This window comes from Arachis ipaensis, chromosome B03 (assembly GCF_000816755.2).
Source record: "Arachis ipaensis cultivar K30076 chromosome B03, Araip1.1, whole genome shotgun sequence".
Classification (NCBI taxonomy): Eukaryota; Viridiplantae; Streptophyta; class Magnoliopsida; order Fabales; family Fabaceae; genus Arachis; species Arachis ipaensis.
Window position 1 is genome coordinate 120,829,911 of NC_029787.2, and position 16,965 is coordinate 120,846,875.

Genomic DNA, 16,965 nt, shown 5'->3' on the forward strand with positions numbered 1-16,965 from the left:
ACAAACACTATTAAATCTAACCTTCTAAAATTTACCGTGACATTATCCCCCACCTAATGTGCAGACGTCCTCATCGCGTTCTGTTCATGATAGCGCTTTAGGTGTTCTTGGAATTGCCACAGATCTTCGCGAGTTTCCCAGCTAGTTTCGGTTATCGGGAGCCCTTTCCACTTGATCAAGTATTGGATACTTGGTGGCACCCCTCTTCGTCGCACGATGCGATTAGCTAAGATCTCTTCGATTTCTTTATCAAATGATCTAATTACCACGGGCGGAGCGCAACTTGAGTCACCTCTACTCGGTTCGTCTTGGTCTCCATGATATGATTTAAGCATACTCACATGGAAGACCGGGTGGATCTTCATAGAGGGAGGGAGTTGTACTTTGTAAGCAACCTCCCCAACACGTCCAATGATCTCAAATGGCTCTTCGTATTTGCGGATTAAGCCCTTATGAACCTTGCGAAAGGCTTTGAATTGTTGTGGAAGAAGTTTGATCATTACCTTGTCTCCCACTTGATAGCTTGCATGCCTCCTCTTCTTATCTGTCCATTTCTTCATCCTCTTGGCAGCTTTGTCGAGGTAAGAACGAGTGACATCTGCTTGTTCTTCCCATGACTTAATCATATGATAAGCTCCAGGGCTCTTCCCTAAGTAAGAGGAAGAAAGAGAGTGAGGTGTAAGCGGCTGTTGTCCAGTCACAATCTCGAATGGGCTCTTCCCTGTAGACTCACTCCTTTGCATATTGTATGAGAATTGAGCAATGTCTAGGAGTTTTGTCCAATCCTTCTTATTAGCGCTTACAAAATGCCTCAAGTAACACTCAAGTAAGGCATTCACTCTCTCAGTCTGCCCATCGGTTTGAGGATGGAAGCTTGTTGAGAAATGAAGCTCCGACCCAAGGAGTTTGAACAGCTCTATCCATAGTCGTCCTGTGAAGCGTGGATCTCGATCACTAATGATGCTCTTAGGCAATCCCCAGTACTTCACCACATTCTTGAAGAATAGTCGTGCTGCTTCCTCTGCAGTGCAATCAGTAGGGGCAGGTATAAAGGTAGCATACTTCGAAAATCGATCCACTACCACGAGAATAGATCCAAATCCCTCGGACTTTGGTAAGGCAAAGATGAAATCTAGAGAGACACTTTCCCACGGTCGCTCTGATGGAGGCAGAGGTTCCAACAACCCACTTGGTGTCTTGTTTTCAATCTTATCTTGTTGGCATACAAAACAAGTCTTCACATAACTCTCCACTTCATCTCTCATTTGAGGCCAATAATAAGAAGATTCAATGAGTGCCAAGGTCCTTCGCTGACCTTGGTGACCAGCCCACTTGGTGTCGTGGCATTCCCTCACTAATTTTCTTCTTAGATTTTCCCATTTAGGGACGTATAGTCTTCTCCCTTTAGTGTAGAGAAGGTCATTTTCTAACCAAAATCTTTTGGTCTTACCTTCTCTAGCCAACTCCACCAACTTCTTGGCTAATGGATCGTGAAGCAACCCTTCTTTGATGATATACATAATATCTCCTTCAACCATAGAAATGGCCGCTAACTCAGCCTTGCAACTCAGCGCATCTGCTACCACATTAGTCTTGCCTGACTTGTATTCGAATTCAAAATCAAACTCAGCCAAGAAGTCTTGCCACCTATCTTGTTTGGGGCTTAACTTCTTTTGAGTTTGGAAGTAGCTTATAGCCACATTGTCTGTCTTGACGATGAAGTGTGAACCAAGCAAGTAGTGACACCAAGTTCTCAGACAATGCACTACCGCGGTCATCTCCTTCTCTTGGACAGTGTATCGCCTCTCTGTATTATTCAACTTGCGACTCTCAAAGGCAATAAGATGTCCTTCTTGCACCAGAACTCCTCCAATAGCGTAGTGAGAAGCATCAGTGTGGACTTCAAATACCTTTTAGTAGTCGGGTAGTGCTAGTATTGGTCCTTCTGTGATAGCAGCCTTCAACTCATCAAAGGCCTTTTGACACTCCTTTGACCATTCCCAAGAGTGATTCTTCTTGAGAAGATCAGTTAATGGTGCAGCCTTGGCAGAGTATGCCTTAATAAACCTCCGATAGTAATTAGCTAACCCAAGGAATGACCTCAATTCAGATACCTTGTTTGGCGGCTCCCACTCTTTGATCGCCTTCACCTTTCCTTGATCCATGCAGAGAGTTCCATCTTTAATGATGTGTCCCAAGAAGTGGACTTCGTCCCTTGCAAAGGAACACTTTTCCTTCTTCACATATAGGTTATTCTCTCGCAAGATCTTGAACACGATTCGTAAGTGTTCTACATGTTCCTCCAAAGTATTGCTATAGACAACAATGTCATCCAAGTAGACCACTACAAACCAATCAAGGTAAGGTCAAAAAATCTCGTTCATCAAGGTACAGAAGGTCGCAGGAGCATTGGTCAAGCCAAAAGGCATCACCAACCACTCATACGATCCATACCTCGTGACACACGTGGTCTTAGGTTCATCACCATCGGCAATTCTCACTTGGTGATATCCTGACCTCAAATCTAGCTTTGAGAACCACTTAGCTCTACCAAGTTGATCAAACAAATTGGCTATCAAAGGAATGGGGTATTTGTTCTTGATGGTTACCTTGTTAAGTGCTCGATAGTCGATGCATAGTCTCAATGAACCATCATGCTTCTTTTGGAACAAGACTGGTGCGCCATAAGGTGCCTTCGATGGACGGATGAACCCAGCATCTAGCAAATCCTTGAGTTGCTTCTTCAACTCATCGAGTTCTGGTGGTGCCATCCTATAAGGTGTTGAGGCGGGCGGCTTTGCTCCTAACTCCAATTCAATCTTGTGGTCCACCTTCCTCCTAGGTGGTAGTTGTTTTGGCAACTCGGGAGGCATCACATCCTTATTTTCTTCAAGGACTTCCTTGATTTTGGGAGGAACGTCTTCTCTTTCGAATGTTGACTCCTCTTGTAATAGAGCCAAATATGTAGTCTCTCCCTTCTTGAACCCTTTCTTGAGTTGCATGGCAGACAATATCGGTGGTCCGCCAACTTTAGAGACTGTAGGGACCATGCATGGAGACCCTTTCTCCATGACGCATACTACGTCGTAGTATGGCATAGGTATTATATTTGCTTTCCTTTGCAAATCGAGTCCAATGACTATTTTAAAATCGTCCATGGGTGCTACTGAGAAATCCACAAGACCCTTCCAAGAACCAAGAGTCATCTCAACCCCTTTTGCTACTCCCTTAAGGGGTTCACCCTTGGTATTCATGGGTTTGAACCAGCCATTCTTTTCGGTGATCTTCAACCCAAGCCTCTTTGCTTCATCAGGCGTGATGAAGTTGTGTGTAGCACCAGTGTCGATCATAGTCATGATGGGTTTTTCATTGATAAAGGCTTTGACATATATCAAGCCTTTCTTTTCTGTAGTGCTTGCCTCTTTACCCTTCACAGCATTCATGTGTTGGATAGATCCAACACACTCAGTTACTTGAGTTTGAGCTTCTCGTTCCTTGGCGATAGATGCCAAAGTCCCTAGCTTGGGACAATCCTTCATTTGGTGTGGTCCCTTGCACACGAAGCATCCTCCTTTGGGCACGCCATTTGCCATAGGAAGTTCTCCACCTCGCGAGCGTCCCTTACGCCCTTGAACTCCTTTGGCTTGGGGAGATCAATCTTTGTCGTCTCCCTTATAATGGTTGGTCGAGATTTTGCCTCTTCGAACTAAACTCGAACTTCCTCAAATAGCTTTAAGGAATTCTCAAGCTTCTCTTTGATTTGGAGCACTTTCTTTGAAAGCATCTAGTTCTCCTAACACGTGAGCCTCGAGGGTCTCCTTATCATGTTCTATCCTTTGAAAACGCTCATCCATAGAGGATAGAACATTCTCCAACATAGAAACTCTCTCTTCTAAGAAGTTAGAGTCCTTACCTCTAGGCTCACTTGAAGAACGGACCTTCTTGCCTCCCCATTGAGAAGGAATAGCATCCCTTCCCCTTTGAGACTCAACATGCTCCATGGTGATACTAGAAGCCATACCCACAAACCACTTGTGCTCCCTCTCGAATCTTGCTCGGATACCAAATTGTCACGGCCTTGGACACAATCCAACGCTATCGTGCCGGCACTCGGACTTACTCAACCTCTTGAGCTAAGACCAAGTCAGCCTAACCCTCAATACTTAGCAAGAAAGCTAAGAATACAAGAGAACACAAGAGAAAGGAAGCTTTGGTGGAAGAACACTTTATTGCTCAAGTGTGGTTACAAATGATTCACACACACCCAAACTCTAACTCTCACCCCTATTTATAGCCATCAACCTCCTCAATGGATGGTTAGGATTAAATCTAATCAACGGTCCAAATTAATCATCCAGAACCTTCTTTACAAATATCTATCCTACCACAACTCTCTAAATGTTTCTAGATTATTCCATACCACTCTTAATACTTCTATATACATCTACACTCTTCTAGAATACTCTATGACCTTTCAGAGTCTTCTAGAACCTTCTAGGGTATTCCGGGACCTTCTAGGACATTCTAGAACGTTCCAGAACCATCTAGAGTATTCTCAAACACTCCAGAAAACTATACAAACACTGTTAAATCTAACCTTCTAAAATTTACCGTGACACTATATTGTGAATGAATTTCAACTGGATTTTGGGATGTACATGTATACTATGTTTTATGTACTTGTTTGGGCGTCATTCTCTAGATAAAAAAAAAATTATTTTTTCAACGTAAAAATATCTTTAAACAAAGGCTAATATTTTTGCACCCCATTTATATAGACCATTAGATTTAATTAGATGAAAATCAAAGGCTAATATGAAAGAAGAGCATTGATAGACTCTAATAAATACAGAATATTCTAGTACATAAATAAATACTTTAAATGGTAATATTGTGTGATATATATATTATACTCTTTTAATTTTTGGACATTTAGTTGTTACAAATTGTTTTACTCAAATTTTTGTTAATGTTAAAAGAAAATGTTGGTGTCTCAATGTCGCAATTGTAACGTCAAATAAAATTAAAAGGAATAAAAGTAACGAATAAATATATAAATGCAAGGTGCCGGTGGCAAAGTAAACTGCAGAAATTGAAACAAACAGAAAATTAAAAAGAAGATGAAGGAAGAAACATGAACGTAAAAGAAAAGAAGACGTAAAAGTAGAGGAATTTTATTAATAAAAACTGAAAGAAAGCAAAGTACAAGTGTTTGAGTTCAGAGGAATTACTTAAGATTCCCAATTTTACTCTGTGATGCCAAGGGGCTAAGAGCGTTTTTGGGTTTCTAAGTATTTTCCAAGAAGAACTGAACTGATTACAATGTTTCCTAAAACTCTATTTATAAACTAGCCTAATGTCAGCTGACAGTTATTCTTTGTACACCACTTGCAGAAATTTTGAATTGCACTCGTAACTGTTCCCGCACTTCTTGCTTAATGTTAATTTCAAAATTTAAATAAATAACCAACTGTCAAATGATCTAATTTAATTTTAAAATAGATATAAATATTATATATGGAGACATCACCATGTAACTAATTATTTCTTTTTATAATTTTCTTGCAAAAATTATATTTTGTCTAACATAATGCCCCCAAAAATTTTCACTTGAAGTCGTACAGTGATTGAAAGTGAAAAGAATTTTGCTTTTTATAATAATAAAAGAAGTATATATGTATATAAATAATAACAATACCTATTGATAAAAATAAAATTTTGAGACATCACTTAAAAAGCACACAAGAGTACCGTACTCTTTTTCTTTTTTTTGTTTTTATTTATTTATTTTATTTTGGCTAAACAAAATCTTATCTTCTTGTGATACTTGTGAGAGAGAGAATACGTTTCGTGTTTGAACATCAAGAGGCTTCTTCTTCAACTATGTGCCTCCCACTCTCCCAAATTTCATCTACTATGGTGGGCTTTCTCTGTTCACAAGGGTTTGATTATTCCTAATTTTTCTAATATTCCAGTAAGGTTTCACTGCTAGCCTCATCTTTATCTTTCTCTTTTTCATTGTTGATTGAGAAGAACCCTAACCCCAAAAATGGCATGCAAAATATCCTTTATGTTATTCATGACTATGAGTACCAGAATTTTATTGCATTTTTTCTTTTTTCTTTCATATTCTTTGATTCAAATTATGATTTGACTGTTGAATCCTATTCTTCAATTCTGCTATGTTGTTTTTTTTTTTTTTTCTATTTTCAAGTATGAAAGAAGAGTTAGAAAAAAAGAAAGAAGAAAAAAAACAAAAAATATATTTCTATCCATTTTGCTCCCAAAAATAGGATAAAAGGGATAATTCATTTTCTTGGCATAAACCTGTCGAAAGTTCATTCTTTATTATTATTTTTTTTAATATTTTTTTTACTTTTTGGTAGGATATTATTATATCTACAAATATAACCTGATGTTCCCTAATTGAAAATTATGTGCTGCCCCAGAACCTGTTTACGATGCGTTGAGGATCAAAATCTTTAATTTCTTCAATTTGCTTTCCCCTGGTTCAACTGTCTTTTAATCTCTGAGGTCTTGCTGAAGGAGATGCTTTACCAGGCTTCTTTGTGTATATATTTGCCAGTTTCTTTGTAACAGTAAGTGAGCTTGTTTTGGCCCCTTCATTAATATGATCTATTTTAATTTAATTAGACTTTTCCAATGTAAGTAGAAACAATTGTTATCTTGTGACCATATTAATTATGAATAATTTAGCCTTTGCATCATTTTTTTGTTATTGGAAATTTTAATGAAGAATGCAATTTTAAGATCTCTACTAATGCTCTGAAACAACGTTACACAAATGCAGTAAAAAACAAAAGAATTTGCTTAGATTATATACACATTCTCCTTATTTTCAGCAATGATCAATCTAGTAGATAATGAATTTTTTCATGTTTCATCTTTTTTTTACAGCTTGTTTGTTGATCGTTGATAACCTCAGCACCCAATACTTGAATTTTTTCAATCTGCATTGTTATGGCAACCTCAAGCCACCATCTGTCAACAACTCCTCCTTCTTCATCTAAAGTAGCCATTTGTGATAAGCCTATTGTCAAAAATGGCAAGGATTTTGCTCCTGTATTCATTCTTCTCTTAGTGGAAGACCTATTACTCTTCTCTTAAAGTTGCTTTCAGTACCTGTTGTCAAAGGATGACCACTGTTCCTGTAATGCAACAAGTAAAAAGAGCACCAATCGTCAAAAAAGGTAATTACAACTAAATCATTTGCTCATTTTAATTTCAAAAAATTATGGTCCTCTCTGTGTTGTTGCTATTAATGTTATTTTCTTCATGCATAATACCTTCTAAGAATATCACAATGGCACCTGTTTTAATTATTTTATTATTCTTATTATTATTACAGAGAAAACAACTACCCCACTTGTTGCAAATCCTCATTTGAGAAAGTCTTCTAGTAGGCTTGTAGGAAAAAAGAAATTCAATTTTAATTACTCAAGCCGCCGGGTAAAAAGAAGACTCGAACCAATTGAAGTGTCAATATTTTCAAATAGTGATGATGAGAATGACACATCAAATACATCCGATGACAATCTTGATGGACCGATAATCTCTTAGCACAATAAAGTGGAAAACGAGAACACCTCGTCAAGTGATAAATCAGTGAGTAAGTTTTCTTCAGGAGATGATGTTGATGCTCTTAGCCCCAGTGGTCAACTTGCTTCTCAGGTATTTTTATATATTTTCACATCCTCCATATTAAAATAGTATTATCTTGAAGAACTTACATGATGATGATATCGCTCATGCTGTTTTTTTTTTTAAATCTCGTTAATTACCTTTGTCCTCATTTCACTTCTTGTTTTAGGTTACTGTGGCTCCTACCATTTCTTTGATTGTGCCTAGTCCTGAAAATATGATGGCTGCCACATCTGATAAGCCTACACCTAAAGCCAATGCCAATAAGGTATGACACGTCATTTAGCCTGATTATTAGTATCTCTTCCTTGTATCTTCTTTATTATTATTTTTTTTTGTTAACATTTGCTTTTGCATTTTTTGTCTAGCTTCAAAATTCTGAAATCCCCCCAAGTGAGCGGTTAGAAAAACAAATACCAATCACTTCCATTCCAGTGCAGACCCCTAATGTGGTGAATGATTTATTGGCTGATTTAGAAAGTCTAAATGAAGCATATGCATGTAGCATGGATACACAGAAGGCCATAGTTGAATCTTGTTCCACCATTCAAAGTCATCTCTCAACAGAGCAGCCCCATACTACACCTCCCACAACCAAGATTGTAGACAATTCCATCCTGCTTCCATTGGGCCAACAACTCAGTGTCGTTCTATCCAAACCTGTTTTGACACTTGCTACCGATCCGCAGTTTAAGGCTCAGCTTTCTGATATTTTGCAAACTTTTTCAACTACACCACATCCTGAGACTATTGATCCTTTGTTAGCTCACTTGTAGAAAGTTTATGAGGACCTTTATGCCAAATTTCCGGATTCTCAAGCAGCGATTTCATCATATTAACAATTAACTGAATCTCTTTCTAAGTTGAAATAAGACACCTCCTCTTATGAGACTGCCAAAGCTACCCTGAATGCCCATATTATAAAAGCTAAAGATCAGGCTCATGAGCTATCTGAGGAGATTCGAGACTTAGAACGATAACTGACTGTCAAGAGAGGATTAAAAAATAGGTTGGATGCTGCTTTGGTAAAGAATGAGGCTCAATTTTCCAAAGCAAGTAGCACGCTTGACAGTAGCAATGAAGCCTTACAGTCACTTGAAGAGAAGATGCCCTCCTCACAGGAAGCTGCCGAAGAAGCCAGGAACTTCCAAGCTGCTCTCCAAGCTGAAGTTACTCGCTTGAAGGAGATATTTGAAACTTAGTCTTACATTTCTTATGCGAACCTTTGTGATTTTAATATGTGTCTGCAATCTTCACTTTTTGAACTTTAAGACTTTTGTTTATTACTTGCTTTTGTATGCACTCTATCCTTATTTTGGAGATTAGACACTTGCTACTTTTTGGAAGTTATTACATTACTTCACACTAAATCAATTATTAATATCACAGTGACCTCTTTTGTATTTCATCTGGGATGACCTCCATATCTGTCCATGTCAGGCTGCATTGGTGCATGCCATCTTGTGTACATTCGTCTCAAGTGCTGTCAAATTAAATCAAATGTATATTTATTGATATGTCTCTAGCTTCATACAGGTTTATTTACTAAATTTTTAGTTCTATATGTTGGCATGTACTATACTGCACTCACAACATGATAAATTTTTTGTATTGACTCTTATTTTAAATTGATGCTTTGAACACATATTTGTCTCATGATCTTAATGCTTTACACTGTCAATGGAACTTGAAATTCAAAGAAATCACAAGGACATGTTAGCTTTTACAAACTGAATTGCAAATATTAATTAGCTCTTTATTTTTCCTTTGACACTTCAACTGGATATTTTTGTGTCCTTAAACATGTGGAATACTTATCTCATGTATGCCTGACCTATATACTTTTAAATATTTGCCATTTATTGAAGGAATTCTTCATCCTGATCCGATTTCAATAATCTTATAGGCATTTCCAGAATAAACCTTGTCAACTACATAAGGTCCTTCCCAAGTTGGAGACCACTTACCATAAGTTTTTGACTTTTTTTCTATAGGCAAAATTATTTTCCACACTAAATCCCCAACTGCAAATGTCTTTGCTTTGACACGGCGGTTGTATGATTTTGACATAATCTCTTTTTGTCGAATCACCCGCTCTAAAGCTCTCAACCTTTCGTCATCTAGTTCATTGAGCTCATCATGCAAAGAATTTCAATAATCTACTACTGGTATCTCATCTTGTCTAGCCACCCTTATAGTTTGCAGATTAATATCAATTGGCAACACCGCATCATGACCGTAAACTAACTTATATCGGGTGGTTCCAGTAGAACCTCTTGGAGAATTTCGGTAAGCCCAAAGAACTTGACTGAGAGTTTGGTGCCAATTTCTTGGCTGCCTTCCAATGTGTTTTTTAATTAATGCAATCAGAATTTTATTCGCTGCCTCCACTTGTCCATTGGCTTGGGCATAATACGGCGTAGAAGAAAGCATTTTTTATATCCCTAGACTTGGTATATTCCATAACCTTTTTCCCAATAAACATTGTTCCTTGATCGGTGGTAATAGATTGAGGAATTCCAAACCTATGCACAATATGCTCCTCAATAAAATCAATTATTTCATTGTGATTCACCTCCCTTAAAGGGATAGCCTCTACCCATTTAGAAAAATAATCAACACCAACCAAAATAAACTTATGACCTTTAGAAGAAGGTGGGTGAATCAGCCCGATCAGATCTAAAGTCCAACCTCTAAACGGCCATGGTTTAATTATAACATGCAATTCTGATGCTGGAATATGTTGAAGGCTCCCATGTTTTTGGCATTCTTCACAAGATCTAGCATAATTTATACAATCTCTTTGAATGGTTGGCCAATACAATCTTTTCCTATTTATCACCCATTTCATTTTTTCCCCTGACTGATGGGCGCCACAAATTCTCTCGTGCACTTCGGCAAGAGCCAAATACGCTTCTTTTTCTCCCAAATATGTCAAGAGGTTTCCATCAACAGATTTCTTAAACAAGACATTGCTTATTAGAACATAACTTTGAGCCCTATATTTAAGTTTTCTATCGACACTAAGACTTGGATTTTTTAAATATTCCACAATTGGTATTCTCCAATCTTCTGGGTCTAGTTTTTCTAATGACAACACTTCTCTTTCTCTCAAAGGCATAAATATATCCTTTATCCTCACTAATTTTTCTAGTGTTGAGGGCTTGATCTTATATCTTGAAGCAATTTGAGCTAATTCATTTGCTTCTTAATTTAATTCCCTTGGAACATGCCTTACAATGACATTATCAAATTTACTCAACAACTCTATAGCCACATTGAAATACTTTCTTAAACTTTCACTAACACACCTATATTCAAGTGATACTTGACGGACTACAAGCTGTGAATCTCCAAAAATTTCTACATTTTTAACTCCTCTTTCTAATAATAATTCCAGGCCCATTATTAATGCTTCATACTTTGCCTCATTGTTGGAACATGCATAATTCAATTCAAAGAGAAATTTACTCGGCTCACCACTTGGAGAAATAATTAAAATTCCTATACCAACACCACCCTTATGGCATGAACCGTCAAAATATAATTTCCAAGGCTCCAACCCAATAAAACCCAGTAAACTCTCATCAATGTCAATACAAGGATGATCAACCAGGAAATCAGCTAGAACCTGACCCTTAACGGCTCTTGCAGGAATAAAATGTAAAAAAAATTCCGTTAAGGCTAACATCCATTTTCCTAGTCTACCATGCAATATTGGAGAAGACAACATATATTTAAGAACATCAAACTTAGAAATTACATAAACATTCCTAGGAATTAAATAGTACTTAAGTTTTAAACAAGAAAAATATAAAGCTAAACAAAGTTTCTCAATTGGAGAATAACGGCTCTCAACTTCATTTAGCACACGACTTAGATAATAAATCACTCTTTCGTTTCCATTCTCATATTCTTGAGCCAGCATTCCACCAATTGTTACTTCAGAAGCTGACACGTAAAGTTTTAGAGGTGCTCCGTGCCTTGGAGGTGTCATAATAGGAGGATTAGTCAAATACTGCTTGATGTTGTCAAAAGCTTCTTGATGCTCTGTTTTCCATTGGAACTCTTCCTCTTTTTTCAACTTGATCAGAGGCGTAAAAACCTTGGTTTTTCCTGACAGATTGGAAATGAACCTTCTGAGGTAATTGACCTTCCCTAAAAATGCTTGCAGTTGCTTTTTGTTAGCTGGAGGAGGAGCCTCTAAGATAGCCTTTGCCTTATTTTTGTCAATTTCAATCCCTTTTTTCTGCACCAAGAAACCAAGAAAATTCCCTGCACTCACACCAAAAGCACATTTTAAGGGATTCATTTTCAATTTATGCTTTCTCATTCTTTCAAATGCTTTTTTTTTAAATTTTTTAGATGCTCTTTTTTAGCATTTGATTTAACAACCACATCGTCAACATAAATTTTCATAAAATTTCCAATAAAGTCATGAAAAATTTTATTCATTGCTCTTTGATAAGTTGTACCAGCATTTTTGAGCCCAAATGGCATCACAAGCCATTCAAAAGTTCCTAAAGCACCTGGACACCTAAATGCAGTTTTTGACACATCTTCCTCAGCTATGTATATTTGATTATAACCTGAATATCTATCCATAAAACTTAACATTTCACGACCAGCAGTAGAATCTATCAACATATCAGCTATAGGCATTGGATATTCATCTTTCGGTGTTGCAGAATTTAAATCTCTAAAATCAATGCAAACCCTTAATTTTCTATTCTTTTTCATGACAGGAACAATATTAGAAATCCAGTTGACATACCTTGCTGTTCTTATAAACTTAGCCTTAAGAAGTCTTTCAATCTCTTCTTTAATCTTCTGCACAACTTCAGGAGCAAATCTCCTTGGTGGCCGCTTGACAGGTTTAACATTGGCTTTCAATGGCAATTGATATTCTACTAATTCACGACTCAAGCCTGGCATCTCTGCATAATCCCATGCAAAACAGTCGCAATATTCCTTCAAAATCTCCACCATTTCTTTTTTGAAATCATCAGGCAGCATCTTGCTCACATACGTTGGTATAGGATAATCACCGTTACCAATATCTACTTCCTCCAAAGGATTCTGCACCTCAACCTTTTTCACAGTGTCAGTGTTATTCTTTTCAAAACCTGAAGGACCATCATCATATATACAATCATAAGGTACACTATCAATGCACCCTTCTCTGTCTGCCATATAGGCTGACAGCCGAGCCAGTTGGCTCGTCGAACTCATCATCTAAGTTTCTCCTGAGGCCGTATCCACCCCGGCCTTAGGGACCAAAATAAAACCATTCATATCTATTTTGAACATCTCAATACTTTCAAGATTAAATGCCTTGGTGTCAACTGTCAGTGGCTTGACTCCAGGATTATACATCCTGAACTCCACATGCATCTCATCATAGTAACCCATTCCATGAATCCAATCACGTCCCAAAAGCAAGTTAAAACCAGCCTTAGAAGGAAATACAACAAATAGAGTTGGCCTATTGACAGAACCAACCTCAATTGACAGCAGAACCACATCTATAACAGAAGAAGTCCTTCCATTAAAATCTGTTACCCCAATACTACTTTTAATTAGATATTTTTTAGTCTTTCCAAGCCTTCCCATCATTCTTTTAGGCATGAGATTGACAGCAGCTCCCCCGTCAACTAAAATCTTATTAACTATCCTTCCATCAACACGAGCCTTGATATGCAATGGATGCAAATGCTCCTTGTCATTTTCAGTAGGTTTCACAAACAATCCTCCACCACACATATTGTCATCTAGTAACAAGCATTCACTTCCAGGAAAGACATCATAACAATCATCTTCTAATGACTCTACTTTCCAGACTTGACTATACTCCTCAGGCAGTATTGACACCACAGCTATAGGTTGCTTAACGCCAAATATTGCTTCTAAGCTGTCATCAAAACCAGTGTCAAAATTATCAGTAATTAAATCTTCATCCTTTTCTCCCTTGTGTTCAACCATTACCTTCTTTCCAGCAAGATTCTTCTTTATATTTTTATTACATTTAGGGTGATTAGAAGAATTGCCTGTTTCTGCAGACTTAGCTATGGTTGGCAAAGGAGGAAAATCTACACCGTGTCCCTTGTATGGATCTAAAGGAACATACTCAGGTATATTCTCTTTTTGCTCAAAAGCTGTAAAAGGAGAATATTTTGGAATATTTTGACAATTGGGCCAAGGAGAATAATTAGGAACCTGCTGCATGTTAGGATTATAACAAGAATAAATTGGCTTTGAGAGAATAGGCACATTTTTTGGAATATATATACTACCTCCGTCTTGTGCATGATTCATGTTCCATAACTGAGACTCATAGTACCTGGGCTTAAAAGGTCTAGGCTTCACCCATTTGTTTTTTTCTCTTGCAAAAGTAGTAGGTTGATTATGCACATTTCTCACATTTTGGACCCATCTATTGTTTGAAATTTTGGTGGGAGGAACTCTTGTCTTTTGAGAAAATCCATCAGGTTTTCCATCAATCATGACCACAGTCTTCATCTTCTGGTTGACAGGTTGTACCCCAGTGTTGTTGACGCACTTGTTCAAAGGAGTTTGACTGCCCGACTTTTGTTTTTCCTCGGCTATCTTCCGCTTTAACTCGTTAGTTTCATTTTCTTTTTCAGCAATCTTCTTTCTCAACTCAGCCTTTTCTTTCTCTTCAACTTTGTACTTTTCAAACTCTTTTGCAGCTTCCTTGTCAAAAACAACATTGCACTTTGGGCACATGGCGATAGTGCTATCAGATTCCTTAATTCTCAACAAAAAATCTGACAAATCCTCACCAGGACGAGGATAAATTGGCTTCTTGTCTTGCTCAAAGATCCTCAGGTCTTTATTTTCATCTTTAGCACTAACCATTGTGGCATCAACTTCTACCATGTTGACTGACAAGTTGAATGGCTCAACATAATTTGAGTCAGCAGCAAATGGTTCAGTGTCCACCTTCATAGTAGTTTTATCTTCAAACTTCAACCTTCCCTCCTCAATTGCTTTTTGTATCAAATCCCTGAAACGGACGCAATTGTTAGTGGTATGCGAAAATACTTGATGAAACTTACAAAATTTCTTATTCTTTATTTTATCAGTTGTAGGCATCTTTTTTCCTTCAGGTAAAATAAGCTGCTTATCTTTTAATAAAACTTCAAATATTTGATCTGCCTTAGAAATATCAAAAGAATAAGTCTTATTTTCAGTTTTGGAATATAAAGAAACCTTTTCTTTTCCTTTAACAAGCTTCAAAGATTTGCATACATAAGGAGGACCCCCACGCAATTCAGCAATATAAACCTCTTTCTCATCTGAATCACTACTATCGGAAAAACAATCCACATATGCAACCTTTTTAGAACCTTTTTTGAAATTTTCTTTTTCTTTTTTAATTTGTTCTATTTGTCTTACTCTTTCAGCTAACTGGGAAAGATCTAAAGTATGTTGATTGACAAGTTTCTTCCTAACTCCAAATTCTAACCCATTAGTAGCCATTTTGACAACTTCAGTTTTCAGAATCGGAGTAAAATACTTATTTCTCATATTTCTAAATCACGCCAAATAAGTATCAATGGATTCTCCTTCTGCACGTTTGACAGAGAATAAATCCGTAAGACCAACTTTTAATTCTCCTCGAAAAAATTGATCATGAAAATTTCTTTCTAACTACGCCCAAGAATGAATAGAATTTGGTCTCAAGTTGGAGAACCATGTAAATACATTTTTTGTTAAAGAAGAAGGAAAGTATCTCATCTTGAGATATTCATTAGAAGCTGCTTCCCCAATTTTAACAGTATATCGAGTAATATGCTCTACTGTAGACTCATTTTCTTCTCCAGAAAATTTTGTAAGGGATTTTGGAATTTTCCAACCTCTTGGGAGCTCTGCTTGTTGGACACATTCAGGAAAAGCAGACACAAAATATGGCCTATTTAAGCAACCAACATTAAATCCCAAACGGTTTAAAACTTGTTCAACATTTCTTGCTAGATTATAATGTCCCCCTAAGTTGTTTTGCCTAAGTCTTTCTAACATATAATCAGCATTTTGACCATGTCTAGGCATATGGACATCATAATTAGGAATTGCTCCACCGTTTTGATTGACATTATCAAGTCTTAAACCCTGGTTATCATTTTCTTCTAAATTTACCACAGTAGCAATCCTATTAACTTGCCTATTTAATTGTTCAATTCTAGTGTTTGTGTTTTCTAAAAGAGAATTTAAAACTGTCACCATTTGATGAGTTAACATGTTTACTAGATCATGGTGACTTTCATCCATCTGTTGCCTAATACTTGCTAAAGATCCCACAGTTTGACTAGGTTGGTTACTAGGCATTGCTCTTGACATGTCAGGAAATACAGGTCTGGAATTTTCTACCCTAGTGACAGTGGATGTAGTAGAATTAGATGCACTATTATTTCCTGCATTAATAGCATGTAAAAAATTTTGTTGTGATATGTGTGAACCTGACACCCCAGAAACAGGTACATTTGACATGCCATATGGATTTTGATAAATAGGATTTTAAAAAGTTGAGTAGAGAGGCACAGGCAATCCTTGTGTCACCATGGGGGGACATACCCCGGTGGCAAGCCATATGGCGGCCACCCCACAGTATTTATGTGAGTTGCATTTAACCCTGTATGGGCATGGCCAACGCCATCATGCCTCACTGGCAGCAAGGTAGGCTCTGTGTTTGGAATCACAAGAGAATTTCCGGATTTATTTTCTCTAATCTCATCACTAGAAGTAGAAGAAGATGCTGCAGAAGTATTTGACATGTCAACTGACGCTGATTTCCTTGGCTCTGGACGCACGAACTTACCACTGCACAACCACATGCAAACTCAAAAACTCCTGGTTTTCCTTTTGACAATTACAATCTATTGACAAGGTCCCACCGGGCGTGCCAATTTGTTTTACTCAAATTTTTGTTAATATTAAAAGAAAATGTGGGTATCTCAATGTCGCAATTGTAACGTCAAATAAAATTAAAAGGAATAAAAGTAACGAATAAATATATAAATGCAAGGTGCCGGTGACAAAGTAAACTGCAAAAATTGAAACAAACAGAAAATAAAAAAGAAGATGAAAGAAGAAACATGAACGTAAAAAAAAAGAAGACGTAAAAGTAGAGGAATTTTATTAATAAAAACTGAAAGAAAGCAAAGTACAAGTGTTTGAGTTCAGAGGAATTACTTAAGATTCTCAATTTTACTCTGTGATGCCAAGAGGCTGAGAGCATTTTTGGGTTTCTAAGCGTTTTCCAAGAAGAACTGAACTGATTAC

General features: G+C 37.2%; 3 protein-coding genes across 3 annotated transcripts; 1 reads left to right on the forward strand and 2 right to left on the reverse strand.

The window, feature by feature from the left end:
* LOC110270353 lies at window positions 2,090-3,573 on the reverse strand. Its single transcript, XM_021119497.1, has one exon. It carries the CDS (start codon window positions 3,537-3,539, stop codon window positions 2,367-2,369), a length of 1,173 nt encoding a protein of 390 aa, XP_020975156.1. The 5' UTR covers window positions 3,540-3,573; the 3' UTR covers window positions 2,090-2,366.
* LOC110269818 lies at window positions 7,856-8,447 on the forward strand. Its single transcript, XM_021117612.1, has 2 exons — window positions 7,856-7,930; window positions 8,031-8,447. The coding sequence occupies exons 1-2, from the start codon at window positions 7,880-7,882 to the stop codon at window positions 8,436-8,438; spliced, it is 459 nt and encodes a 152-aa protein (XP_020973271.1). The 5' UTR covers window positions 7,856-7,879; the 3' UTR covers window positions 8,439-8,447.
* LOC107633726 lies at window positions 15,337-16,173 on the reverse strand. Its single transcript, XM_016337326.1, has one exon. The coding sequence runs from the start codon at window positions 16,171-16,173 to the stop codon at window positions 15,337-15,339; it is 837 nt and encodes a 278-aa protein (XP_016192812.1).